Genomic DNA, 27,600 nt, shown 5'->3' on the forward strand with positions numbered 1-27,600 from the left:
CTACAGTGCGACCATTTCACTCGCATTTGCGACTGAAAAGTTCTTTGTGCGACTGTGAAAAAATATATAAGCGCACCGGTGCGAGTGACCTGTTCATAGTTGTCTAATACAATCGGAATAAAAACTACAACTCCAAATTGCATCTACACCGCGCAACAGTTACTTTCACACTGCTTTTCATTCCCTCAGTCAACCAAACAAGTGTGGAAATACTGCAAATAAGCTATTATGATGACAAGAGTAACTCTGTACATCATCTGCTTCTCTCAACTCTCCGATCACAGAACCACCATCTTTTATTGATCCCCCAAAATGACCTGAACCTGCACCTCCTCGTGTAGACACAGCGGTAAATTAATAATAATGTTGACACTACAAGGTGGGCTTTAATTCAAACTTCTTTATTAAATAATTCCTCACCAATCATAATCAAGAGTAGCAACTGTTCAGTCTGTAAACATACAGTACACTGCTGCTCTCCTTCACTCTCTTCACTAACTCGTCCTGGCTCACACGCACAGCGCACTCACTTCATTTAAACTCACGGTTGCCAGATATCACCAGAAAAGTCAACTACAGTTTAGATGTTTTAAATCCCCCCAAATAACTCAATATTATCAGCAGACATGGCAACACTGTAATGGGGAAACCGATCTAAATGGAAAAACTGATAAACAAACAAAAAATAATAACAATAAAATGTAAAGACAGACAAAGACATGCATGGTAGGCTGATTGGCATGTCCAAAGTGTCCGTAGTATATGAATGGGTGTGTGAATGGGTATGTGAGTGTGCCCTGCGATGGATTGGCACCCTGTCCAGGGTGTACCCCGCCTTGTGCCTGATGTTCCCTGGGATAGGCTCCAGGTTTCCTCGTGACCCTGACGGAAGGATAAGCGGTATAGAAGATGTATGGATGGATGTAAAGACAGAAAATGTGCTTAGTTATAAATAAGTCAGTTATTATAAAAATAGATATTATAATAACTTCATAAAATATAAATAAAATGAGAAATGAAATAATGTTTAATTACTATGGGTTGCATTTAATATCAATTTAACATTAAGTTTAGTAAGCTATCTCCTTAGAAGGCTATTAGCCATTTTCCTAATATGGATCATGCTTGTGTTAGTCTACTTTTAATTAGGACTCTTTATTGTTTAAAATATTTAAAAATAAATATTTTATGCTTGTTTATTTATCAATTAACCAACAGTATTTCTCATTGCTATTATTTTAATTCAATTAACAGTGACCATGAGCAGAGAGCTTACATTTAACTGTTTATGACAGACCTCATGATTAAAGCTTAAACAAAAAAAAGTTTGGTATCTGAATTGGTATCGGTCGTAAAAATCCTGATCGGTGCATCCCTAATGAACACCATTAAACTAAAGCCCTTTGCATCTGGCGGATAAATGAACTCACCCGATCACATCCTATATGAGATTATTCAGATATATATACACAATATACACAGAGCAGTTCGAGAACTGACTCCAGCCCAGAACCATGACAGTGGAAATCGGCTAATAGTGTAGCTTTAAATATATTTAAGAGGAGCAGACTTCAAACACTGAACACTGAGGTTTATTGTATTTGTTTACAAGGCGGAACAGGTTAACAGTTGTTTTTTAAATTTTTTTTATTATTTCTTTTTTGCATACAGCCTGTAAAATTAACTGAAAATATTACATTTTGTTTAAGAGAAGGTAAATTAATTTTTAATGGCTCACACTATGTTCCTAAATTCTGTCATAATTGGCAAGCTCAAGTTTTCTCATGCCTACTTGTGTGTTATACTGTGGCACACTAATGTTACTATCTCTAAAAAACAAAAAAACTAACTAAATTTCAACCGTGCTCCTAAATTTTTGACTGTGCTCCTAAATTTTTGTAATTAGGAGCACAGTGCTCCTAAAAGAAATTGTTACTGTAGAGCCCTGCGGTAGGGTGACTGGAATGTCCAAAGTGTCCGTAGTGTGTGAATGGGTGTGTGAGTGTATATGCGATGGATTGGCAATATGAAATCCCTTTCTGATTTTGCCAAAAGGCATGTTGGAGACTCAGCAAACATGCAAAAAAAATGAGATCAGATATGATGAGACCAAAATTTTTATTTTAATTTGGGCCTTGGCACATGTGCTACATTTGGCAGAAGCCCAATGCTGTCCACACATTGAAGCAAGAATATGTGCCACATTATTTCCCTTTTATAATAATACTTTTTATGGTGCGTTGCGGGATTTTTTTGTATTATTATTTATTTTTATAAACAATCCCTGATATCTGCTTGGATACTAGCTGGATTGTATCAGATTAGATCAGTGAGAGCAGGAAACAAACATTTCTGCAGGTTATGACTATTTGCCTGTTGTTTCAATAAATGACCATGGGGGTCAGTGTTGAACAAAAGGGCACAAAGGGAGGCGGAAGTGTAAAATAAAACCGGAAGTTGTATCTTGAGGTGTTTGAGAGATGGCTGCATATTCAGATAGTTAATCTTTTTTTTTTTTTTGTATTTGATTGTATGCTATGGAGAAGCGTTAATCGATAAGGCACTGTTTAAAATATGCGCTTCGTCTGAACTGGATGCTGTCATGGCACGAGTGGCTGGAGATATTATTCATTTAAACGTCGGAGGAAAGAGGCAAGTTAGCCAAACCTGCAAACTTTCTGATTGTCCTCTCTTAAATGACATTTATTACTTAAATTCCTTATGTTGCGACTTTTATTACCTCGTGTTTCACTGTTCCTATAAAAAGTATAAAGAGCTTTCTTTTGTTTAAGCGTAAGCATGTTTAACTCTTCAGCTAGTAACAAGGTTCTCTCTCTCTCTCTCTCTCTCTCTCTCTCTCTCTCTCTCTCTATATATATATATATATATACACACACATACACACACACATATATGTAAGTGTGTGTGTGTGTGTGTACATATATAAAATGTGTGTGTATATATATTTATATATATATATAATGTATGTATTTATGTGTGTGGCACAAGAATCTTATTAGGTTCTTTATATCTGGGTCTTGATTAATAAACTAGAAGTCATTTCAGGTTCAGTACCTCCAGGCAGACTTTGACATGGGTACCTGACTCCTTTTTCTCAAGGTTGGTCTAATTACACTATTGAATAAAGAATATTAAAAAACATGTTTAAAAATGATTGAGCTGATTGAAGTAAATATAACAAAGCCTTGTTTTCTTCTTCTTCGTTAGCCTCTTGAGTGGCCGGATATCAACCTTAAAAGATGAAACAGGAGCGGTATGTTGTTTGCTTTCCCTCCCTCGAATAAGCTATTGAAAGTAGTGTGTAGGTTTAACGTTATTGTAATATTTCTTGGTTCTAGATTTTCATAGATCGTGATCCTTCACTTTTTGCTCCTATTCTGAACTTCCTGCGCACTAAAGAACTGCACCCCAGGTGATTTTGCACACTAACCGCAATGAATTTGGCACTCTTGTCAACTGTCTCGTCTACTTTGTGCTCTGACGTTAGAGCATCAGTCTTTTTAAGGCTTTGTCCTGCACATGCATGTCAACTGTGTGCATGTATTTTTAAATCATCTTTTACAGGTCTACCGATGTGAATTTACTGATGCATGAAGCTGAGTTCTATGGAATCACTCCATTAGGTAAGAATATTATGAATACTTTATGGTACACTGCTTAACAGATTTGTCAAACGATATTTTTTCCAACATTACCAGGCTAGTATTATTTCCTAAAAAAAAAAAAAAATCCTATTAATGTGTGGTTCAGTGGTCTAAGCATTAGCCCTGTCATCACTGATTCAGATCCCAGACATCGAATAGAGATTGGAAACTAATTTGGGATAAAAATGGGTTTGAATAAGGGAAAGATATCAACAAAGTGTGATTCAAACGTGTTCTCAGAAGAAGAGGAAAAAAAGGAGCAGTGTCTGAAAAGGAGATCTAGAAATTTCAGTTCCATATGGGGATTTTTCACACATCCAGCAATCGAGCTTGTTCTTGCAGTCATGAAAAAGAATTTCTTCCGTATTAAGACTCGACCAGTGTGGAAATTATTGCTGGTGCTTGGGATTTGCACAGGGATTTAAATACCTGGTTGACCGTTTGAGGCAGCAGTATTTGGCAACCGAAATCACTGTGCTGTTCGTTGTATTCATCATCCATATGAAGTCAGTGAGGAAAATCCGAAAAAGGAAAATATGCATGCAGAAATAATTTGTTTTAGAGAGTTGTTGTAGTGTACATATTAGAGAGAACGATTAAAAAAGTCTCATTGAGATTTAAAAAAAAAAAAAGGTACTTTCATACGGCTGTGAGCTGGCAGTCTGATATTAAACTTGTGGGGCAAAAGCGAGATAACACATTTTCGATAACATGCCTCCATTAAATGTCTTAGGTTACAGGTATGGACTATAAGGTAGTGGAACACTGAAACAGTTGAAGCAAATGTGCCATATTATGTAAAGGCTTTGAAACAATCTGACAACCGTCTCCACTGTGACATCTAGTGGTCACTTGCAGGTGTTGAGCCGAAACAACCTTGACAACGATTCAGACAAGCGTCGACAAATTATAACCTACATGTCGTTTGCGTCAAACGAGGAAGTGTGTGGGCAGCCAATAGTGCTCTCGACAGGCATGCTGCCGCCTTGGGTTCGAATCCTGGGTGAAGTGTCCCTGTCCACATCGTTCTAAGAGCCATTTAAAAAATTTGTGGGTTTTTTTTTTTTCCATGTGTTGAGTTTTTAACATCTGTCTGACAACTACATGAGCTTGGTTTTGTAACCTGTTGGCTCCTCTTTGTGAATAACTATAGGTTATTCTGGTCATGAACAATGAAGATTAATAAATGCAAAACTGTCCAAATTCTCTTTTGGCTAGGTAATAACCCACAACATCTGGCCATGTCTTCTTTATTTTTATCAGAAAATTTGGTGGGATTTCACGTCAGATGATTAACAAGGCGTCCTGAGGCGAGGACTGACCATAGATCAGTACAAACACTGTTGAATCATTTCAGTTTTATAAATCTACATTATAAAACTGACCAGAGAACAGTTCAAATTATATATTAAACACCGGTTCATTGGTTCACCTGGAGATAAACACCCCCTAGTGGCGAACCATCAACATTTCAAAACATGTCGAAGCAGTAATGACATAATGAAGCTACGGTTGCTGAGATCACGTGACTTGGCCAGTTTGATATGTGCTCCGAACCACTGATTCAAAACGAAAGATTCGTAAAGGTTTCGAAGCTTCACGAAGCACTGTTTTGAAAGTACCCATCACTGCTATCAGGTAGCCCGTTTTACATGTGTGTGTGAATGTTCCACCATGCGTTTCACACTGGTAACTACTCTGACAACAGCGTTCCTCTATGTGTTTTCTTTTGCTTGTTTAGTAAGCGTCTGATCAGGATTAACATGCATTACCACTGTGATCACATGGTTTATTAATCCAATAGAGATTTGTATTCATTGATTAACTTGGTGGCAGAAAGTCAAATATTTAACCCATGCCAGACCACGCACGTCTACAGCAGGGCTACAGGCTAAAATACTGAGCTGATAATTAGAAATGAATTTTTTTTGTAACAAACGCATGTGCAGCACCAACAGGAAGAAAGTTTAATTACAGTGGAAAGCGATACTTGATTGTGAGCACCTTTTATTTTATTTTATTCCTATCCTAGTGGTTAGCCAAATAGCCATTCGTTATCTCTTACTAACAATCAAATAAAAAATCACAGCCTTCTAACTTGCACACATACTTCTTTATGTGTAAAATTAGTGTCTACTAGTAGCTACAGAGTTCTTGGTGGTTGCTCAAATTTATTTGTCGAAGGTTTAAAGAGACTTTATTGGTGTGATTTCTTCTGATGTCAAGAAATATTGACCGTTTTTATTGGCCTAATAATATTTTAATTAATCTGGTCATTTTTAATGTTCATCAGAATAATTGTTGTTGGGTTTTTTTTTTGTTTCTAGTGCGTAAACTGCAGCTGTGCAATGAACTCGATCGCTCATCATGTGGCTCAGTGCTGTTTAATGGCTATCTGCCTCCTCCAGGTGAGCTGCACTCGCAGACCACCACGCGTATAGCATGTATCTTATATTGAACAGAAAAGGAGCTGAAAATTCTCAGGCATTCACATAGCTTTTTAGTGTTCAGTGTACGTATAACCCACAGCCGTGTGTTTTGTGTGTATCAGTGTATCCTGTGAAGCGCAGGAACAGACACAGTGTTGCCGGCTCTCAGTTCATGGCTGGCCGAGCTGTCCCTCCGGAGAGAGCCACGGTCCGACGCAGCAACACAATGCCGCCCAACCTAGGCAACACAGGCATGCTGGCAAAAATTACTGCTACAGAAGAGAAAATCTCAGGTATTTCCTTTCTTTCTTTATACAAGCGTGCCCCAAGCCACAAATTATTCACCATAATGGGTGCTGTTTTAGTACTAATTTATTTTATAGTCTCATCCAAAAGCATAGTAGATAATACTCGCTGGACTAATAATAAAACTGCTAGAATCACTATAATGTCTCCATATAGGACATGATTACCCAAAATGTGGTACCGTGGACTTATAACAGTCAGGCATTTGTAGTGATGTTTGTATGAGCTATATAGTGAATAGGATATGTGATTTAAGACATGTACACGGTAAACTACTGATTGTGAGATATTTGTGATAGTGTTTATGTTGCATCTTTACTAAACCGCTTGTTGACTTGAGTTGATGTCCATAGAGGACTGATGTTGTTGAGTTTGTGAGTGTTGAATGTAGCGTGACTAGAGTGCGGTTTGGGAAATGGTACGTGCACAGTTCAAAACTTCTCTCCTTTGTTTTATCAGGTCAGGGCTCAGATCCAGGAATGGTACGGATCATATGTGGCCATCACAACTGGATTGCAGTGGCTTACGCACAGTTTGTGGTGTGTTACAGGTAAGCGTATGTAATTAATAAATAATTATTGGCCATGTTTTTTTTTGTTGTTGTGTGTTTTTTTTTTTTTTTTTTTTTTAATCAAGGTTTATAGTCCCTTTGCAGTAAAGGGTGTCAATTCTACATGTTTTGCTGTAACTGTTTTGTTTGTTGTTTCAGAACACAAACTGTGCAGTGATGATTACCTCATAATTAAAGGATGCTGAAATAGCTTAAAATTGATCAGCAAAAAATGTTCTCCTTTTCCTTAATCTGTCAGGCCAAGGTTTCCACTTGTAAATCTCGTTCTCCTAGATAACTGGCCCATAATGTTATGGTGTTCATCTGCATGCTGAATTTTTTTTTTTTTTTTATAGGATGTAGGCAAGACATATGTGTGTCCAAAATAACATGGACAGGTCTGTTTGACATAATAAGGATTAGGGCTGGGTAATATGATATTGTTATACAGTATCTCACAAAAGTGAGTACACCCCTCACATTTTTGTAAATATTTGATTATATCTTTTCATGTGACAACACTGAAGAAATGACACTTTGCTACAATGTAAAGTAGTGAGTGTACAGCTTGTGTAACAGTGTAAATTTGCTGTCCCCTCAAAATAACTCAACACACAGCCATTAATGTCTAAACCACTGGCAACAAAAATGAGTACAATCCTAAGTGAAAATATCAAATTGGGCCCAAAGTGTCAATATTTTGTGTGGCCACCATTATTTTCCAGCACTGCCTTAACCCTCTTGGGCATGGAGTTCACCAGAGCTTCACAGGTTGCCACTGGAGTCCTCTTCCACTCCTCCATGATGACATCACGGAGCTGGTGGATGTTAGAGACCTTGTGCTCCTCCACCTTCCGTTTGAGGATGTCCCACAGATGCTCAATAGGGTTTAGGTCTGGAGACATGCTTGGCCAGTCCATCACCTTCACCCTCAGCTTCTTTAGCAAGGCAGTGGACGTCTTGGAGGTGTGTTTGAGGTCGTTATCATGCTGGAATACTGCATACTGATCACGCTCTGCTTCAGTATGTCACAGTAAATGTTGGCATTCATGGTTCCCTCAATGAACTGTAGCTCCCCAGTGCCGGCAGCACTCATGCATCCCCAGACCATGACACTCCCACCACCATGCTTGACTGTAGGCAAGACACACTTGTTATTGTACTCCTCACCTGGGTGCCGCCACACACGCTTTACACCATCTGATCCAAATAAGTTTATCTTGGTCTCATCAGACCACAGGACATGGTTCCAGTAATCCATGTCCTTAGTCTGCTTGTCTTCAGCAAACTGTTTGCAGGCTTTCTTGTGCATCATCTTTAGAAGAGGCTTCCTTCTTGGACGACAGCCATGCAGACCAATTTGATGCAGTGTGCGGCGTATGGTCTGAGCACTGACAGGCTGACTCCCCACCCATTCAGCCTCTGCAGCAATGCTGGCAGCACTCATACGTCTATTTCCCAAAGACAACCTCTGGATATGACGCTGAGCACGTCTACTCAACTTCTTTGGTCGACCATGGAGAGGCCTGTTCTGAGTGGAACCTGTCCTGTTAAACTGCTGTATGGTCTTGGCCACTGTGCTGCAGCTCAGTGTCAGGGTCTTGGCAATCTTCTTATAGCTTAGGCCATCTTTATGTAGAGCAACAAATCTTTTTTTCAGATCCTCAGAGAGTTCTTTGCCATGAGGTGCCATGTTGAACTTCCAGTGACCAGTATGAGGGAGTGTGAGAGCGATGACACCAAATTTAACACACCTGCTCCCCATTCACAGCTGAGACCTTGTAACACTAACAAGTCACATGACACCTGGGAGGGAAAATGGCTAATTGGGCCCAATTTGGACATTTTCACTTATGGGTGTACTCACTTTTGTTGCCAGTGGTTTAGACATTAATGGCTGTGTGTTGAGTTATTTTGAGGGGACAGCAAATTTACACTGTTACACAAGCTGTACATGTACTACTTTACATTGTAGCAAAGTGTCATTTCTTCAGTGTTGTCAGATGAAAAGATATAATCAAATATTTACAAAAATGTGAGGGGTGTACTCACCTTTGAGAGATACTGTATATTGATATCATCATAACTTGACTCACACTACATTCTTTCTGTTATATCATTCTTCTCTATCATTCTGTTAACTGTCAACTTCGCATCATTTTCAGTGTTTAAATAATTATTTTTTCAAGATATTAAAACTGCAGTACTGAACATTTGCTTCTCTATTGCCATCTTTGTTTGAAACATAAAACGGCAAGTTACTTGCGGAGTTGAAATTTTTTATTATTATTTGTTTGTTTTTTTTTACGTGGACCGTGCTTCAGTACTGCTCCTCTGCGCGGATGAATCTGATGGTTTGAGGTATTCGTATGGGTTGTATATTAGTGCTAATACTTGACCACGGAGGTCGTGGCGGATACGGTTTTCTTGTAGAAGAGGTGAATTGCTCTGTCTAGCTGAATCAAGCAAACAAGTGCGCTGATGCTAGCTAGCTACCTATTGACCCACTGAAATGTTTTCAATCCATTCAGATCTGTCGCTTTCCCTTTTTGACTGCAGGCTCTCCACAGGTTAAGGCTTCTTGGTTTTGACAAAAGCTCAGACGTCAACGTTTAGAACTATCCAGATTAAAAGCAGATATCTAGATGACGAGTTTAAATTCTAAGTATCTCTTGTAAGAAAACCTACAAACACTCCACCATCCTCAGCCCCCACACACGCAGTAGAGTAGCCGTGTCTTCTTCTTTCTGTTCACGTACGTGACGCAACCGCGCAAAAGCGAATGCCATCAAAGGCCACGCAAGTGATGTCAAACTGACATTTCCTGTGAAATCTGACCCGACAGCGCAAATTTTAAATCATTATTTTAAGCTTACCGTTGCGAATCGGGGTAAGGTAAGGAGACCGGTTTGAACGCTGATATTTTACATACTTGCTCAATAATTGTTTTTTGTTCATTTTTAACCAAAAAAGCTCGATCCTGCAGCTTTAAATTAAAAAAAAAATGTTTCATACATATTTTTTAAAAGCAGATATTCTGTATTTTGATGCATGTTGCGTACTGTCTAAATATTTTGTCATATTGCCCACCCCTACTGATGATCTGGTGTGGTTTAAGCAAATATTTATAGTAATTAATGTAAGATTGTTGTAGTAGTAATAATAATAATAATAATACAAGATAAATATTGGGTGAGAGAGAATTCATTGCCAGCATAGCTCCAGTGCAAAACTATACTGGACATCAGACATGTCTTTGCTGAGCAGCTTAATGAGGATATTGTATACATTAGATTTTCTGCCAGCTGCATTGTTTTTACAATTAGATACATCAGAATAAATAACAGCAGGAGATGAGAAATGTGCATCATGAAACATAATTGCAAATGGGAGTCTGAATTAAAAAAAAATGCTCTTGTCCCTGTTTCCCTCCATTTTCAGGGTTAAGGAGTCGACAGGGTGGCAGCAAGTGTTTTCGAGCCCCAGACTGGACTGGATCATCGATCGAGTCGCACTCAATGCTAAAGTCATGGGAGGGTCACTAGGAGACAATGACAAGATGGTTGCGGTGGCGTCCGGGACAGAGATCATATTATGGGCAGTCTGTCCTGAAGGAAATGGAAATGAGATTGGTAACATTTCCTTCTTATGGTTCCGAATTAAAGTGAGAATTCCAGAGTTGTACGAATTCCTGTTTAGCATTCCCAACTCACCGCAGGAACCATGACATCTGTGTAAAATAACAGAAGTGACTGTCCTAACGTTAGCATGTGACAAAATCACAGCAACGCACTGGATGTGGAGGAGGCTTAGGCTGAGGCACTGTTTTTTGTTATTGTGAAAAGTTGACATTATTGTTGCTTTTTAAAACAGTGCTGTCCCACCTCTGATGTAAAACGAAGATGCACTAATGCCACTAATTGACCATTACCATTTAGCACAAAACGGAAATGACAGCTCACCATGCAGTACCTCGTAGTATTCACCTGTGAGAACAGCTTCAGTTTTAAAACCTAAAATGTCTGCCCAACGCTTTTTGCTCATAATTTGTGTAGGGATGTTCTCACCATTTGTTACGATGGAGACACTGACTGCCTTGGGTCAAAAGTGTCCGGTATTCCATCCTTTATTTTTGGACATCATGTTTCTTTAGAACGTCATACATAAACGTGTCCTACATGCCATTGAGTTCCTCAGTGTTCGAATGAATGTATATGAAGTACTTTAGTAAGTGCTTTTTAGGTAAGGAGTAATGTTCAATATTAGATGCACCACCCCAATGGATTCTAATCCACAGAAAAGTTTCTTCTCTGTATCAGGAAGTTAAATTTGCCCAGGTACCTCCATTCGCACTGGAGTGTGAAATGCCCCTATATTAAGTATTACAAATATTTACATAGTAAATACTAATAATATAAAATGTAATATTAATTGCTGATTTTTCTTTTTTTCTTTTTTAATGTAATCTTTTTTGTCCCAGGTGTCTTTAGCTTAAGTGTGCCTGTGGAGGCTCTGTTCTTTGTGGGGAATCAGCTCATCGCCACGAGCCATACAGGGAAAGTGGGTGTGTGGAACGCTGTAACAAAACACTGGCAGGTTGGTTAGCTCTGGATTTAGATCACAGTAGATGTAGTGTGGTTGTGTTTTGGAGAAAATAAAGAAGCCTTAGCAGGAGGTTTTAGAACTGGCTTTCTTCTGGCTTGACACAATTTCAGTCAGTACGTTTACATGGACAACAATAATCCGATATTAACCAGAAGACAATACTCTGATTAAGAAACTAGCATGTAAACAGCGATTATTGATTATCTTAATTCGACTAAAGTCACACTCGGAGTAAACACAAATCGAATTAAGACATGTGAAGTACTCCTGTTTTAGTCGCATTATGGAAGTGCATTGTAGACATGTACACACCTTAATCACACTATTAAAGTTGTGCGGGAGATTTCACTACATTGTGCAACAGGACACATACACGCATGGCAGTGCTCAACCATTTGATGGCAACAAGAGAGCGAGGCTGTGTCTGAAACCACATACTTACCTGCTATATAGTAGGTGAAATACATGTATCTCAGCTGCTATATAGTAGTTAAGTATGCAGTTTGGGATGCAGCCCATGGCTTCCAGCAGTCGTCTATTTGCATGTATAGCGTGATAAATAATTAACTGCACTTGAATCTTTCGTAAAATTAAAAGTGAAACACCCAAAACTATATATGGTACCATAACGAAGACGAACTGTATGTCGATACATGAAATTCTGGAGGGAACGTCAGACGGTGTGGTGTGGTGACGTAATGATGTGTGCCGTTAATCGATCTATGTTCTATAACATGTAAAATGGGAACATGAAAGGAATATTCTAAAAGCGACTCATGTAAACACCTTAATCACAATATTGTCTTATTCAGAATAAGGTCAATAATTAGATTATTGCTTTCCATGTAAACTTAGTCAGTGCCAGCTGTTTAATTGCTAACATTTACGTAAATCTCTCACTAGTACTCTAACTATGACGGGCATGTTGTTTTTGTTTTTTCTTTTTTTTTTCTTTTGGTTTCATAACACTTTTTATAATACAGAGTAGACTTATAATGTAATATAATATAATAAAACCGAATACTTTAATAACTCCATCCTCAGAAAACATTTTCTATTCTAATTTAATTTCTATTCACATTCATATGCACTGAAGTGCTGAATGAAATTACCAGTGAAAGGCAAACCAAATATGTTGCTGTTGCTTCCATTACCTCTCTTACTACGTTCATTTTTGCAGGTGACCTATCAAATTGATTTTTTTAAAAATTTTATTTGCATCCAGTGCGACTGCTGCTTTAATGTGACTTTAGTTTCAAGTTAATTTAATGTTTATTCAAAAGCATGTTGGCACTTTGTGGATTTTTATTTATTTCATGTATGTATGTATATATATATATATATATGTATATATGTATATATATGTATATACACACACACACAGTATCTCACAAAAGTGAGTACACCCCTCACATTTTTGTAAATATTTGATTATATCTTTTCATGTGACAACACTGTAGAAATGACACTTTGCTACAATGTAAAGTAGTGAGTGTACAGCTTGTGTAACAGTGTAAATTTGCTGTCCCCTCACAATAAGTCAACACACAGCCATTAATGTCTAAACTTCTGGCAACAAAAGTGAGTACGCCCCTAAGTGAAAATGTCCAAATTGGGCCCAGTTAGCCATTTTCCCTCCCCGGGGTCATGTGAATTGTTAGTGTTACAAGGTCTCAGGTGTGTTAAATTTGGTGTCATCACTCCGTCATACTGGTCACTGGAAGTTCAACATGGCACCTCATGGCAAAGAACTCTCTGAGGATCTGAAAAAGAATTGTTGCTCTACATAAAGATGGCCTAGGCTATAAGAAGATTGCCAAGACCCTGACACTGAGCTGCAGCACGGTGGCCAAGACCATAGAGCAGTTTAACAGGACAGGTTCCAATCAAAACAGGCCTCGCCATGATCAACCAAAGAAGTTGAGTGCACATTCTCCGCGTCATATCCAGAGGTTGTCTTTGGGAAATAGACATATGTGTGCTCCCAGCATTGCTGCAGAGGTTGAAGGAGTGGGGAGTCAGCCTGTCAGTGCTCAGACCATACGCCGCACACTGCATCAAATTGGTCTGCATGGCTGTCGTCCCAGAAGGAAGCCTCTTCTAAAGATGATGCACAAGAAAGCCCGCAAACAGTTTGCTGAAGACAAGCAGACCAAGGACATGGATTGCTGGAACCAAGTCCTGTGGTCTGATGAGACCAAGATAAACTTATTTGGTTCAGATGGTGTCAAGTGTGTGTGGCAGAAACCAGGTGAGGAGTACAAAGACAAGTGTGTCTTGCCTACAGTCAAGCATGGTGGTGGGAGTGTCATGGTCTGGGGCTGCAGGAGTGCTGCCGGCACTGGGGAGCTACAGTTCATTGAGGGAACCATGAATGCCAACATGTACTGTGACATACTGAAGCAGAGCATGATCCGCTCCCTTCGGAGAAGCATGATAATGACCCCAAACACACCTCCAAGACGACCACTGCCTTGCTAAAGAAGCTGAGGGTGAAGGTAATGGACTGGCCAAGCATGTCTCGAGACCTAAACCCTATTGAGCATCTGTGGGGCATCCTCAAACGGAAGGTGGAGGAGCACAAGGTCTCTAACATCCACCAGCTCCATGATGTCGTCATGGAGGAGTGGAAGAGGACTCCAGCGGCAACCTGTGAAGCTCTGGTGAACTCCATGCCCAAGAGGGTTAAGCCAGTGCTGGAAAATAATGGTGGCCACACAAAATATTGACACTTTGGGCCCAATTTGGACATTTTCACTTAGGGGTGTACTCACATTTGTTGCCAGAGGTTTAGACATTAATGGCTGTGTGTTAACTTATTTTGAGGGGACAGCAAATTTACAGTTACATAAGCTGTACACTCACTATTTTACATTGCAACAAAGTATCATTTCTTCAGTGTTGTCACGTTAAAAGATATAATCAAATATTTACAAAAATGTGAGGGGTGTACTCACTTCTTTGAGATACTGTGTGTGTGTGTGTGTGTGTGTGTGTGTGTGTGTGTGTGTGTGTGTGTACATATATATATATATATATATATATATATATATATATATATATATATATTTTTTTTTTTTTCTATAAATGGAAATCTTTTCTGTTATTGTGTGTGCACATGTCTATAGAATCAGGATGTGGTTCCCATAAACAGTTGTGACACAGCAGGGTCCTTCCTCATCCTTGGCTGTAATAACGGATCCATTTACTACATCGGTGAGTACTGTTTCTTTTTCGATATTAAAATCCCGTTCACCCACCATTCACTTGACCATATATTTTATTTAATCGGTAGCACAACACAGACTATGCTCCCAGCACTGTGTTCATTATTGTTGTCTCTAGATGACCATACCTGTTATTACCTCCAGAAGTTACTTTGACTATAAAAGAAAAGGAGATAAAGAGAGGGCAATAAGCATGTGTCGGTATTAACAGCCCAGCTTTAAAACTGTCAAATAATGTTACCAACATATTAAGCATTCATCAATGTTTGAATGGTCGAGCAATTAACAAGCAGTTATTGTCCAGTCTTGCTTTGTGTCTCATATGTATATGAGAGAGAATATAGAGTTGTGTGTGTATATATGCTGAGCAGTCTCAGTTGACCTGGATCAAGATGGCATAAGGAGGAGATCTAAGTGACTTTGAAAAGGTTGGTACTGGATGTCAGGCACTACAGTCACAAAGATTGCTCAGCTGGCTGTATTGCAGTGATTAAAGTGACATTGCATTTAGATTTATGGGAAAGAAATCAGTAAATGATTTTTTTTATTTTATTTATTTATTTTTTTTTATAAAATCTCCCCAATACCTTGTCAGAACTGCCATTTTGTTGCAAATTTTTTGCACTCTGGCCCTCTGCACTGGTAATACTTAGACTCTGTGGATTGCGTTCATATACAATGCTTTACATAATCGCGTCAATTGTGAACAAGTGTCTCAAATTATTAAAAAACCTAAATGAAACAAAGTGAAGTACTGTCCTTCTGCTCCCTCTGTACGGGATGGATTTATGACCACAGACACTGCCAAAAATGTTCAATACTTATGCGTAGTAACAGTTTTAGTTATTGTGATATGTATTTATTGTGCCATGTGCATATTTCGAAGTGTCCACAATATGTCTAAATTTCCATACGTGTGATTGGCTTGTGTTTGTCTCAGATGTACAGAAGTTTCCATTAAGGATGAAGGATAACGATTTGCTGGTGACAGAGTTGTACCGAGATCCCAGCGAAGACGCCATCACAGCACTTAGCGTCTATCTTACACCTAAAACGAGTAAGACACACACACACACACAAGAGCAGCAATATACACTACTTTCTCAGATACATTGACATAAGTAACATCACTCCAGTCAGGTCCTACACAAGACCTTGGTTATGAATATTGATGCAGTGATACAAGCATTGAAAGTGTGTGGTGTAGTATAGTTTACCCTTTAATATCAGCTCTTACTTCACTATATAATAACACAAATATGTGGTTATACTTGCACAGTGAAAAGCTTAAATTTCTTATGATGCTGTTGTTTGTGAGTAAATTCTAATACCATGGGCTCTCACCTGAAAAAGACTAAAGAAGTATATGGGTCAGTGCTGGAAATGTTTGAGCATTTGGTGAAACATTTCATGATTTCCACCGGTTTCAGGGACTTTAGACAGGCGATTTGTAAAAGGACTATATCGAAATTGTAGGGTCATGTTTTTGTTGTTTATATTAATTATACTAATATATAGCCCTAATTTTGTGTTATTTAGCTGCTGGTGTGTGTGTTACAGGTGACAGTGGGAACTGGATTGAGATTGCATATGGCACCAGCTCAGGAGCTGTGCGTGTGATTGTTCAGCACCCCGAGACAGTGGGCTCGGGGCCACAACTCTTTCAGACGTTCAGTGTTCATCGGAGTCCTGTTACCAAAATAATGCTGTCAGAAAAACACCTCATCTCAGGTACAGAAGCGTGCATGCACACATGCTTTACTTTTGCTTTCTGTGTAATTAAATTTGTGTGTGTAACAAAATTTTTAGATCAGTTTATAGGATATGATGTGATATTGCTCTGGTAATCACATATAAGCTATAGATGCACTAGATAGAGGTTAGGTTTAAAAACAAAACAGAATGCACACATACCCAGGTATTCTTTTAGTATTACATGGGGACGCTGTTTACAACTTGATTCGGATTGGCCAGATGAGGCATCGGCAGTTGCTAGTTCTGATCGATATAATAAAGCTGTTAATCTTCTATAAACTGACATATTTATCATTACACAGTATTCCAGCTGTATTTATTTTCATTACAACACTCTTCAAAAGCAGAACAATTTAAACAACATGTTTTCCTTATCACGTCTAGAAATGATTAGGTCACGCCAGTATTCAGTCCAAACCGTGTTTCAGCCACAGACACAAACTCTCACCAAAGCAAATGTATTATTTGTTTGTTTATTTATTTATTTACGAAACAAGTACCAGTAACTGTATTTGTCAATACTCATGTGCACTTGTATCTTCAACAGCCTCACACGTTCAAAACGCTCAGACACTTTGTGGAAACTGTGCATGGTTAAATCTTCTGCATTAGTTCTAACTGTAGCGTTTATTAAAACACATACATTTTAAACTACACACCTGTATATATGTACAAGGGTATATTGAATGTGTGTTTGTGCGTTTGTAGTGTGTGCAGATAATAACCATGTGCGTACCTGGACTGTAACACGGTTCAGAGGAATGATCTCCACCCAACCGGGCTCCACCCCCCTCAGCTCATTTAAAATCCTCTCACTGGATGACATTGATGGACATGCAGGCTGCAGTGCTGGCACTGAGATTGGTAAGCAGCCCCGCAAAACCAAAAGGTACCCTATATTGCCCTTACCTCAAAAGTAGTCGATCACCGAAGACATGTCTGTCTAATATAGGTAATTAGTTAAGGACGAACAGAGCCCCCAATATATCATTGTGCAAACGCATGCACAATGAATCATTAGTAACATTTGTTCATAAACAGAAAAAAAAAAGATTCAAATTATGTTACAAAACTCCAAAATGTGTCTCTGTGTTATGATATTTACATTATAACTAGATTGTGAATCACTTCTGATGTGCAATTTTGTCTTAAAATTTTAGAGATATGAAAGCCACACCTCCTATGTGGTCTGATATTTGTGCAGGGTTATACCAAATTATTTGCTGAGAAAGAAAGCAATTTTTGACTTCACAGTACTACTTTCTTAGCTTTCCAAATTCCTTTAGTTTATTTTTATGAACATCAGTGTCAAATAGTATCGGAAACCACAAGCAAGTCTATATGAGATACTGAACAACTTGATGCAGCACTATGAGGATTTAGATGGTTTACACAATGCCAAATCATTAGCTAGTAGGTCCCTAATATGTTAGTTTCATTAGCATAATATCTTCAGTGACAAACTAAATACAAAGACTTCAGGCATAAAAAATGTCTTGATGTTTGGAGTAAGGAAAGAATTGTTTACACTGCTCCTTTAACATTGGTGTCCATTGCTAAGCCTCTGAGTGGAGATTTTTCCTACTCCTGTTTCTCAGGTCCATATGGAGAGAGAGATGAGCAGCAGGTGTTTATTCAGCGCGTAGTTCCTGACACTGATAAACTCTATGTACGACTCTCCTCTAATGGCAAAAGGTAGAAAAGACCATCCATCCATTGAAAAGTTTCCATCCATATTTTTTCGATTTGAATTGGAAAGAGGAAAGAGAATAGAGAAAGAAGAACAGAAAGGGAGAATATGAGGACATAAAAATTCACAAGTTCTCTTTGAAAAAATTGTGTAGAAAATGTGAAATGTAGTCATGTGAAAAACATAAGAACACCAAATGGAATTATTATTATTTTTTTTTTACATTTGGACACGCGAACATTTGACCCTCTTTGAAACAGTGCCTATTAATAAAGGGGATACACTCTATCAAATGGCACATAAAATGTGCATTTTGTAGTAATTTTCACAATTTAAATGAACAAAAATCAGATCAGTCACATGGAAAAAGTAAGTACATCCCTACATTTATCACACCTTCAACTCCATAAAATTAGAATCAGGTGTTCATGATTGGGTGCCAGTGATTAGAACCTGCTTCGGGAGTGCAGGTGGAATCTGTCTTATTTAAACCCCTCTCATATCTAGTGTCTGGTGTTCCCTTTCTTATTAAGGTGTGTGGTGTCATCTTGCCAAGATCTAAAGAGTTCTCTATGGCCTTCAGAAAAAAGGTTGTGGATGCCTTTGAGTCTGGTCAGGGATTTAAAAAGATCTCCAAATTATTTGAAATACATTATTCCACTGTAAGGGAAATCATCAACAAGTGGCGAAGATTTCAAACACAAATTCAGCCCAAGAGCAGACCTTCTGATGCAAAAAGGAGTCTCCAAGAACCCCAAAATTTAATCACAGGATCTGCTAGTAAGTCTTGCAACTGTTGGTGTGAAAGTGCATGCTTCTACAATCAGAAAGAGATTGCACAAATTTGACCTGCACGTGAGGTGTGCCAGGAAAAAGCCTTGGCAAGACAACAGTTGAGCATTGAGCATATAGACAAAGACCAGGCCTTTTGGAATAATGTGCTCTGGACAGACGAATCAAAGATAGAGTTGTTTGGCCACAGTAACAGCAGACATGTTTGGTGCAGACCAAAGACAGCTTTTCAGGAGAAGCACCTCATACCAACTGTGAAGCACGGTGGTGGAAATGTTATGGTTTGGGGTTGCTTTACTGCTTCACAGACTGGACAGCTTGCATTCATTGATTCAACTATGAATTCTGCATCATATCAAAGAGTGTTTGAAGATAATGTGAGGTCATCTGTCAGAATGTTGAAGTTGAACCGAAAGTGGACCTTTCAACAGGATAATGATCCTAAGCGCACTAGCAGATCCACCAAGGAATGGCTCAAAAAGAAGAAATGGAGGGTTATGGAATGGCCTAATCAAAGCTCGGTTTTGAATCCCATTGAAATGTTGGGGGGGGATGTGAAATGGCCAGTACATGCAAGAAAACCCTCAAACATCTTGCAGCTGAAAGAATAATGCATGGAAGAGTGGTCAAAAATTCCAGCAAGCCTGGTGGACAATTATGCAAAATGCCTACAAGAAGTTATTTCTACTAAAGGGGGCAGTACTAGCTTCTGAGGCCAAGGGTATACTTACTTTTTCCACAGAAGAATGACAGCTATTGATATTTCTGTTGAATAAATGACTGAAAAAGCTAATTTTCTTTGTGGTTTTGTTCAAGCACATCAACTTTATTAATAGGTACTGTTTCAAAGATGATCAAACGTTTACTTGTCCAAATATGTCAAAAAAGCCAACAATTTCCATGGGGTGTACTTATTTTTCACATGATTGTATGTGGGCTTGAATAGTCACAGAAAATGGATGGGGGGATGATAATATTAATACAATTAAAAACCATTGGGGAATAGAACGATCAAATCAACAATTTTGTGTGTGTGTGTGTGTGTGTGCGCGCACGTACGCACAGGGTGTGTGAGGTGCGCTCTGTGGATGGGACCTCAATCACAGCATTCATGGTTCACGAGTGTGAGGGGTCAAGCCGCATTGGGTCACGGCCACGCCGCTTCCTGTTCAGTGGCCATGGCAACGGCAGCATTCAGATGTGGGACCTGACAACAGCCATGGAGATCGCAGCCAAGGTGGACATAAAAGGCATGTGAATTTAATTCTTTAGATGTGTACTTCCTGAAGAAAACTTTATGCCTTCAAGGGGATGATTGTGGAATGAAAGAAAGATTATGGTATTCAAAAAAAGTTGCATTGTAAATATATATATATATATATATATATATATATATATATATATATATATATATATATATATATATATATATATATATATATATACACACACACACACACACACACACACAGAGTATCTCACAAAAATTAGTACACCCCTCACATTTTTGTAAATATTTGATTATATCTTTTCATGTGACAACACTGAAGAAATGACACTTTGCTACAATGTAAAGTAGTGAGTGTACAGCTTGTGTAACAGTGTAAATTTGCTGTCCCCTCAAAATAACTCAACACACAGCCATTAATGTCTAAACCGCTGGCAACAAAAGTGAGTACACCCCTAAGTGAAAATGTCCAAATTGGGCCCAAAGTGTCAATATTTTGTGTTGTCACCATTATTTTGCAGCACTGCCTTAACCCTCTTGGGCATGGAGTTCACCAGAGCTTCACAGATTGCTGCTGGAGTCCTCTTCCACTCCTCCATGACGACATCATGGAGCTGGTGGATGTTAGAGACCTTGTGCTCCTCCACCTTCCGTTTGAGGATGCCCCACAGATGCTCAATAGGGTTTAGGTCTGGAGACATGCTTGGCCAGTCCATTACCTTCACCCTCAGCTTCTTTAGTAAGGCAGTGGTCGTCTTGGAGGTGTGTTTGAGGTCGTTATCATGCTGGAATACTGCATACTGATCACGCTCTGCTTCAGTATGTCACGGTACATGTTGGCATTCATGGTTCCCTCAATGAACTGTAGCTCCCCAGTGCCGGCAGCACTCATGCAGCCCCAGACCATGACACTCCCACCACCATGCTTGACTGTAGGCAAGACACACTTGTTTTTGTACTCTTCACCTGGGTGCCGCCACACACGCTTGACACCATATGATCCAAATAAGTTTATCTTGGTCTCATCAGACCACAGGACATGGTTCCAGTAATCCATGTCCTTAGTCTGCTTGTCTTCAGCAAATTGTTTGTTGGCTTTCTTGTGCATCATCTTTAGAAGAGGCTTCCTTCTGGGACGACAGCCATGTAGACCAATGTGATTCAGTGTGCGGCGTATGGTCTGAGCACTGACAGGCTGACCCCCACCCCTTCAGCCTCTGCAGCAATGCTGGCAGCACTCATACGTCTATTTCCCAAAGACAACCTCTGGATATGACGCTGAGCACGTGCACTCAATTTCTTTGGTCGACCATGGTGAGGCCTGTTCTGAGTGGAACCTGTCCTGTTAAACTGCTGTATGGTCTTGGCCACTGTGCTGCAGCTCAGTGTCAGGGTCTTGGCAATCTTCTTATAGCCTAGGCCATCTTTATGTAGAGTAACAATTCTTTTTTTCAGATCCTCAGAGAGTTCTTTGCCATGAGGTGCCATGTAGAACTTCCAGTGACCAGTATGAGGGAGTGTGAGAGCGATGATGCCAAATTTAACACACCTGCTCCCCATTCACAGCTGAGACCTTGTAACACTAACAAGTCACATGACACCGGGGAGAGAAAATGGCTAATTGGGTCCAATTTGGACATTTCCACTTAGGGGTGTACTCACTTTTGTTGCCAGTGGTTTAGACATTAATGGTTGTGTGTTGTTATTTTGAGGGGACAGCAAATTTACACTGTTACACAAGCTGTACACTCACTACTTTACATTCTAGCAAAGTGTCATTTCTTCAGTGTTGTCACATGAAAAGATATAATCAAATATTTACAAAAATTTGAAGGGTGTACTCACTTTTGTGAGATATTTTGTGTGTGTGTGTGTGTGTGTGTGTGTGTGTGTGTGTGTGTGTGTGTGTCTATATATATGTTGTACCCAAATGTTTGCATAGCCCTTGTAGAATCTGCTAAATCTTAGTACTGTTAACAAAATAAGAGGGATCATAAAAATCTCGTTTTTTATTTAGTCCTGTCCTGATTAAGCTATTTCACATAACAGATGTTTACATATAGTCCACAAGACAAGATAATAGCTGAATTTATAAAAAATTACCCCATTCAAAAGTTTACATACCCTTGATTCTTAATACCGTGTGTCGTTACCTGGATGATCCATGACTGTTTTTTTTGTTTTGTGATAGCTGTTCATGAATTCCTTGTTTATCCTTAGCACTGTTCTTCAGAAGAATCCTCCAGGTCCTGCACATTCTTTGATTTTGCCGCATCTTCTGCATATTTGAGCCCTTTCCAACAGCTATATGATGTTCAGAACCATGTTTTCACACTGAGGGACTCGTACACAACTATTACATAAGGTGCAAACAGTCACTGATGCTCAAGAAGGCAACACGATACATTAAGAGCCAGGGGGGTGTAAACTTTTGAACAGGATGATCGGTGTAAATTGTTAGTATTTTGTCTTCTGGGAGACATGTAACTATCTTATTTAGTGTCTGAAGTACTAAATGGAAAAAAAAAAAAAAGATCTTTAAACAAAATAACAATTTACACTGATCATCCTGTTCAAAAGTTTACACCCCCCTGGCTCTTAATGTATCGTGTTGCTTTCTTGAGCATCAGTGACTGTTTGTACCTTATGTAATAGTTGTGTACAAGTCCCTCAGTTGTCCTCAGTGTGAAAAGATGGATCTCAACATCATATAGCCACTGTTGGAAAGGGGTCAAATATGCAGAATATGCTGGAAAAGCAAAGAATGTGTAGGACCTGGAGGATTTTTCTGAAGAACAGTGGGCAGTTTAAGTGCTCAGGATAAATAAGGGACTCATGAACAACTCTCACAAAACATAAAAACAGTCGTGGATCATCCAGGTAACACCACACAGTATTAAGAATCAAGGGTATGTAAACTTTTGAACGGGGTAATTTTTATAAATTCAGCTATTATCTTGTCTTGTGGACTATATGTAAACATCTGTTATGTGAAATTGCTTATTCAAGACAGAACTAAATAAAAAACAACATGGGATTTTTATGATACCTCTTATCATCTTAACAGTATTAAGATTTAGCAGATTCTGCAAGGGGTATGCAAACTTTTGGACACAACTGCATATTTTGAAATTCTATTAGATTAACTGTGTGTAAGTTGTGGAGCAGAAGGAAGAAGGGAAGAAGAAAGTATTGAACAAATGGACAAAGGAATGAAAAGAAATTAAAATGTATCAAAATTGCATTAGTGCATATCAAAGCAATAGTTCCAAACTTTAATAAAAAATATTTTAACTTGTGTGTGTGTGTGTGTAGCACTAGGAGGCCCTACTGAGGAAGAGCTATTGGAGTTGTTGGATCAGTGTGACTTGGCACTGACCAGAACACCAGACATGAGTCCTGCAGTATCACTCACACACTCTTCTCGCAACTCTACCTGCAGGTACGTATACACACAGACACACACACACACACACACACACAAAACTCTTCACTAGCTAACTCCAAAAGAGCTAGTACTTAACTAGATAGCTCTAACTATTTACCATATTAGCTAACTTGCATCGCGTCTAGTGATAGTCATTAGATTTTATTAAAGAGAAACTGCTTTCCAAGTTGGATTAGACTTTTTCTTCCATGTTCATGAGTAGCTTATGAGGTGCTTCAGCTACCAACACCCACTACTTTAACAGGGTATAAAGTCACTTTGCCTAATAAGCTGTTAACATTGGTTGTGTCTCACCATATGAGGACGTGGAGTTGATGTGTTTATTCATGTGCATATAGTTTCATACATTATTTACTTATTTATCTATTTATTACATAAAGAGAGCTCCCAGTGTAAACTGCTACTGGCAGGAACGTTTTAGGAAACTCTTCTACACACACACACATTTAGAATTATTCTGTGCACATGTTGATAAATGAGCTTCCTGAAATAAAAATAAATAAATCAAATGATTAAAAGCTCATTACTGATTGGTCAGACAAGAAATCCCACCAGAGGGCCCTGCAGGTCTAATTTGACTAGATAAAAAGTTCCTGGTTTCTCTGTAATTTTGCTTCAAATAATTTATTTATTTTTATTCATTTAATAATTTTTTTTTATTAATTTCCTAGTTTTCTTTATTTTTTAAAAATTCCTTGCTTCCTTCGTTCTTTCCTTCCCTCTCTTATTTTTTTTTGTTTGTTTTCTTGTCCTTAATTTTTGTTTTCTTACTTCTCTTCCTTCTTTTGTTCTTTCTGGCAGCTTTCCTTCCTTTCATTGTTTAATTTCCTTCACATCCTCTTCCTTTTCTTTCTTTCTTTTTTTATTATGGTGGGTGGGTGGACATGATGAGGTGAGAGATTTTTTTTTCAGCTAAATACGCTGTTGAAATTCTGGTTCTCTCTCTGCTTTCCTGTAGTCTGCAGTCCCAGTTGAGCGAGAGTGCACGTGTCGGTGCATCTGGCATCCGTGGCGTCACTCTTCCACGACCTCAGCAAGCGTTTATAAGAGCGCGTGATACTCCTCCTCATCTTGGCCTCAGCATGAGCTCTTTGAGCAGCAGCATGAGTGAACGCGAGAGAGAGCGACACCAGGACAGAGAGAGAGACAGAGATGGTCTTTTTGCCCCTCGGAGAGGCAGTTTTGTTGAACGATGTCAGGAACGAGCCAAAAGCTCAGACATTGCAGGAACAGAAGCTCGTCTTGGCCTCAGACCACATTTATCATCGTCGGCATCCAGGTGGCCTGCCCCCTCTGTCTCAAGCCACGCCTCTTCAAATTTGAGCCCGATCAGATCACAGACACCCACATCTCCTCGACGAGGAAACACGTTGCCTGTAGGTGAAGCTGTATCCACTGAAGCAGGGCCTAAACCAGAAAGCCCCTCTTCCGCACCACCCACCAGTCCTAAACCACATATGAACGAGACCAGCTTCTAACTGGCTGATATACAAATACTACTGCTTAATTGACATGTAAGTGGACACACTCCCTCAGCCATGCACCTGCTGTTCAGGTGAATTATTGTGAATGAAGAGGTATATCAAGTTTGTATTTCTTATTTTCTTTCTCTAGTTTTGTTTTCTTTCTTTTTCTTCATGTTTTTCTGCTTATTTAATTGTTTATGATTTATTTATCTTTTCTTTTAAGAGTGTCTTCCAGGGCTGTGTGTGTGTGAGAGAGAGATGATTTGGTTTTGATCAATCTGTTGTACCTGGTATTTGAAAACTGCACAAGAGCTCTGTGTGCTCCTCAGGCATACATTTTCAGGGTATTACTGCTTTGTAAATTTAATGCAAAGCTACACTTGTATAATGTTACAAAATATGGAATGATGATATGTTAACTGATGCATGTTAATCTTCACTCAGATTTTTCTAGACTTCAGCTGGTCATGTGCCGATATACGTTCATATCTTAATCATTGCCTAACATTTTTATCATGGTTTGTGATCTCACTGTATGATGTTTAAAAAGTATAAAATTAGTAACTAAGGCCCTAGGACATTATGAATGCTTTTCCGAATATGTATACACGATTTTTTATTTTTATTTTTTGGTCACAGGTGTAAGCTTGTGGTGTTTTTAATAGATATTTCATCACTGCCATGATAACATGGAAAGTTTTGTAGTCTTTTTTTTTCTATCATGTTGAATAGTGTGTAACCCCTTAAATTCCTGGCTTATTATTCTGTAATTCATCTTAAAGTACATTATAAAGGAACTGCCATCAATTATTTAGTAATTCCAGTAAAGCTAAGAGGAGAGTTATGTAGTTATGATCCTGCACATTGTAAGTCTGTCTGGACCTATAGGCATGTCTTGGTAATTGAAGGGATTAATATGTATTAAGGTTATCCATATATGCATAAGTATCCATAGTGTATAAATATTTATATATTACAATTCAAGTCACAACAAATTCAAATAAATATTGTATAGCAAACACCTTTCTGAAGTGTTTTCTCGTTGCATGTGTCATGGAACAGAAATGCTTGTAATCAATATTTCAGGGAGGATTAAAACACGACAGGGCATTCTGTTATAGGAAACATCCTGAAGTGTTTTATTCCTCTTATACCACAGCAGTTTGACAGTGCTTGCAATTTTTTTTATATGAAAGAACATCGCGTGATACTTTTAATCCATTTGTAGTTACAGTTAATATTGTGGAAAATCTGTGAAACAAGTTAGTCACTGTTATCATGTACATTATAGCACATTTTGTTCTCAAAATATGCAGACTGTGCACAATTCCCCTTTTCACATATGGATGATCACCTCATTTATCCTGCATTCACATATAGTTGATATGTAGGCTACCGCGCATGTAGTTTTAGTTGGGGAGGGTCGAGTGCCTTCCGGTTTTCTCCCTGGAAGCTTCCTCACTCCTCATTGCTCACCTCCTCATGGTGCAATTAGAGAATTGATATGTCCTTCAAGATGGTTGACGTCGATCGATTTCCTGGTCACGGGCTGGAGGACGGAGGAGCAAGGAAACGAGGAAGCATCAATTTGAGTATTGAGATATAGGAGATGGCAATATTTCTCCTTTCAATGGAGAACAGATTTATCACAGATATTGCATTATTATATTATTACATTATTCCAGTAAAATATAGATATTATATTATTAAATTATATATTATTATTCCATATTATAAAATTAATAGTTTGGCAAATGGTTGTCCCTTTGAATAAATAAATTTGTTGTGAACACTAGATATCCCCTAGTATCTTTTATCCACTGTAGAAATTCAGAATGTAATACTTAATGATTAGCCAATACACATGCCAACATGTGAATAAGGGGAGTACTGGCAGGTTTTTTTCCACACTTCAAGCACTATTTTAGAAGGTACTCATAACTGAATACATAAGAAACGTGATTAGCCTGATAGGTAAACACATCCACTCTGACTTTCTTTCATACATCCACCATATAGATGTACTGTAGCTATTAAAATGTAAAATTTTACAAATAGAGGATTAATGTAAGGTTGTTCTGCATGGCACCTTCAATCCAGTCACAAGCACATGCTTGGTATGTTATAGCAGTGCTTCTCAAACGGTTCTGTGCGAGGCCTCCCTTGTGTAGGATGCATCCCTTTGTGGCCCCCAAGAGTCGTGAAATATCGTTATTTTTTCAAGCTAGGCTCTTCTGTATTAACTTCCTCAGATAAAAGACTATGTCCTCTATCTAAAAACTTTTCCATTTTAAATAGTCTTAGGTTTTATCAGCGTGTGGCTAACAGTACTGTACACTAGTATATCAACAGATGTCTCTGTTTGGTGTGCGTCTTAGTGTGCTATGTATAACTGATTTAATTTATTAATATTTCTCATTTTTATGTGCATCATAGTTC

General features: G+C 38.7%; 1 protein-coding gene across 2 annotated transcripts; it reads left to right on the forward strand.

Moving 5' to 3' along the window:
* The first annotated feature begins 1,931 nt into the window (after positions 1-1,931).
* shkbp1 (SH3KBP1 binding protein 1) lies at positions 1,932-26,180 on the forward strand. 2 transcript variants are annotated; one of them, XM_053623386.1, is made up of 18 exons: positions 1,932-2,652; positions 3,067-3,120; positions 3,229-3,274; positions 3,360-3,433; positions 3,586-3,644; positions 5,993-6,073; positions 6,217-6,387; positions 6,860-6,950; positions 10,392-10,582; positions 11,431-11,546; positions 14,684-14,771; positions 15,723-15,839; positions 16,322-16,513; positions 17,246-17,401; positions 18,136-18,232; positions 20,085-20,269; positions 23,563-23,689; positions 24,654-26,180. In XM_053623386.1, exons 1-18 carry the CDS (start codon positions 2,603-2,605, stop codon positions 25,171-25,173), a joined length of 2,415 nt encoding a protein of 804 aa, XP_053479361.1. In that variant the 5' UTR covers positions 1,932-2,602; the 3' UTR covers positions 25,174-26,180. The 2 variants fall into 2 exon arrangements, with proteins under 2 accessions (XP_053479361.1, XP_053479362.1); XM_053623387.1 differs by having other exon boundaries at positions 1,933-2,652; positions 16,343-16,513.
* The last annotated feature ends 1,420 nt before the right edge of the window (positions 26,181-27,600 follow it).

The sequence above is a fragment of the Ictalurus furcatus genome, chromosome 4, assembly GCF_023375685.1.
Source record: "Ictalurus furcatus strain D&B chromosome 4, Billie_1.0, whole genome shotgun sequence".
NCBI lineage: Eukaryota > Metazoa > Chordata > Actinopteri > Siluriformes > Ictaluridae > Ictalurus > Ictalurus furcatus.

Bases quoted from the DNA above. Each gene is read 5' to 3' on its own strand.
- shkbp1 (XM_053623386.1), top strand. From the start codon at position 2,603: ATGGCACGAGTGGCTGGAGATATTATTCATTTAAACGTCGGAGGAAAG. The intron at 3,121-3,228 runs GTTGGTCTAATT...CTTCTTCGTTAG, and splicing joins CCTGACTCCTTTTTCTCAAG to CCTCTTGAGTGGCCGGATAT. The intron at 6,388-6,859 runs GTATTTCCTTTC...TTGTTTTATCAG, and splicing joins TACAGAAGAGAAAATCTCAG to GTCAGGGCTCAGATCCAGGA.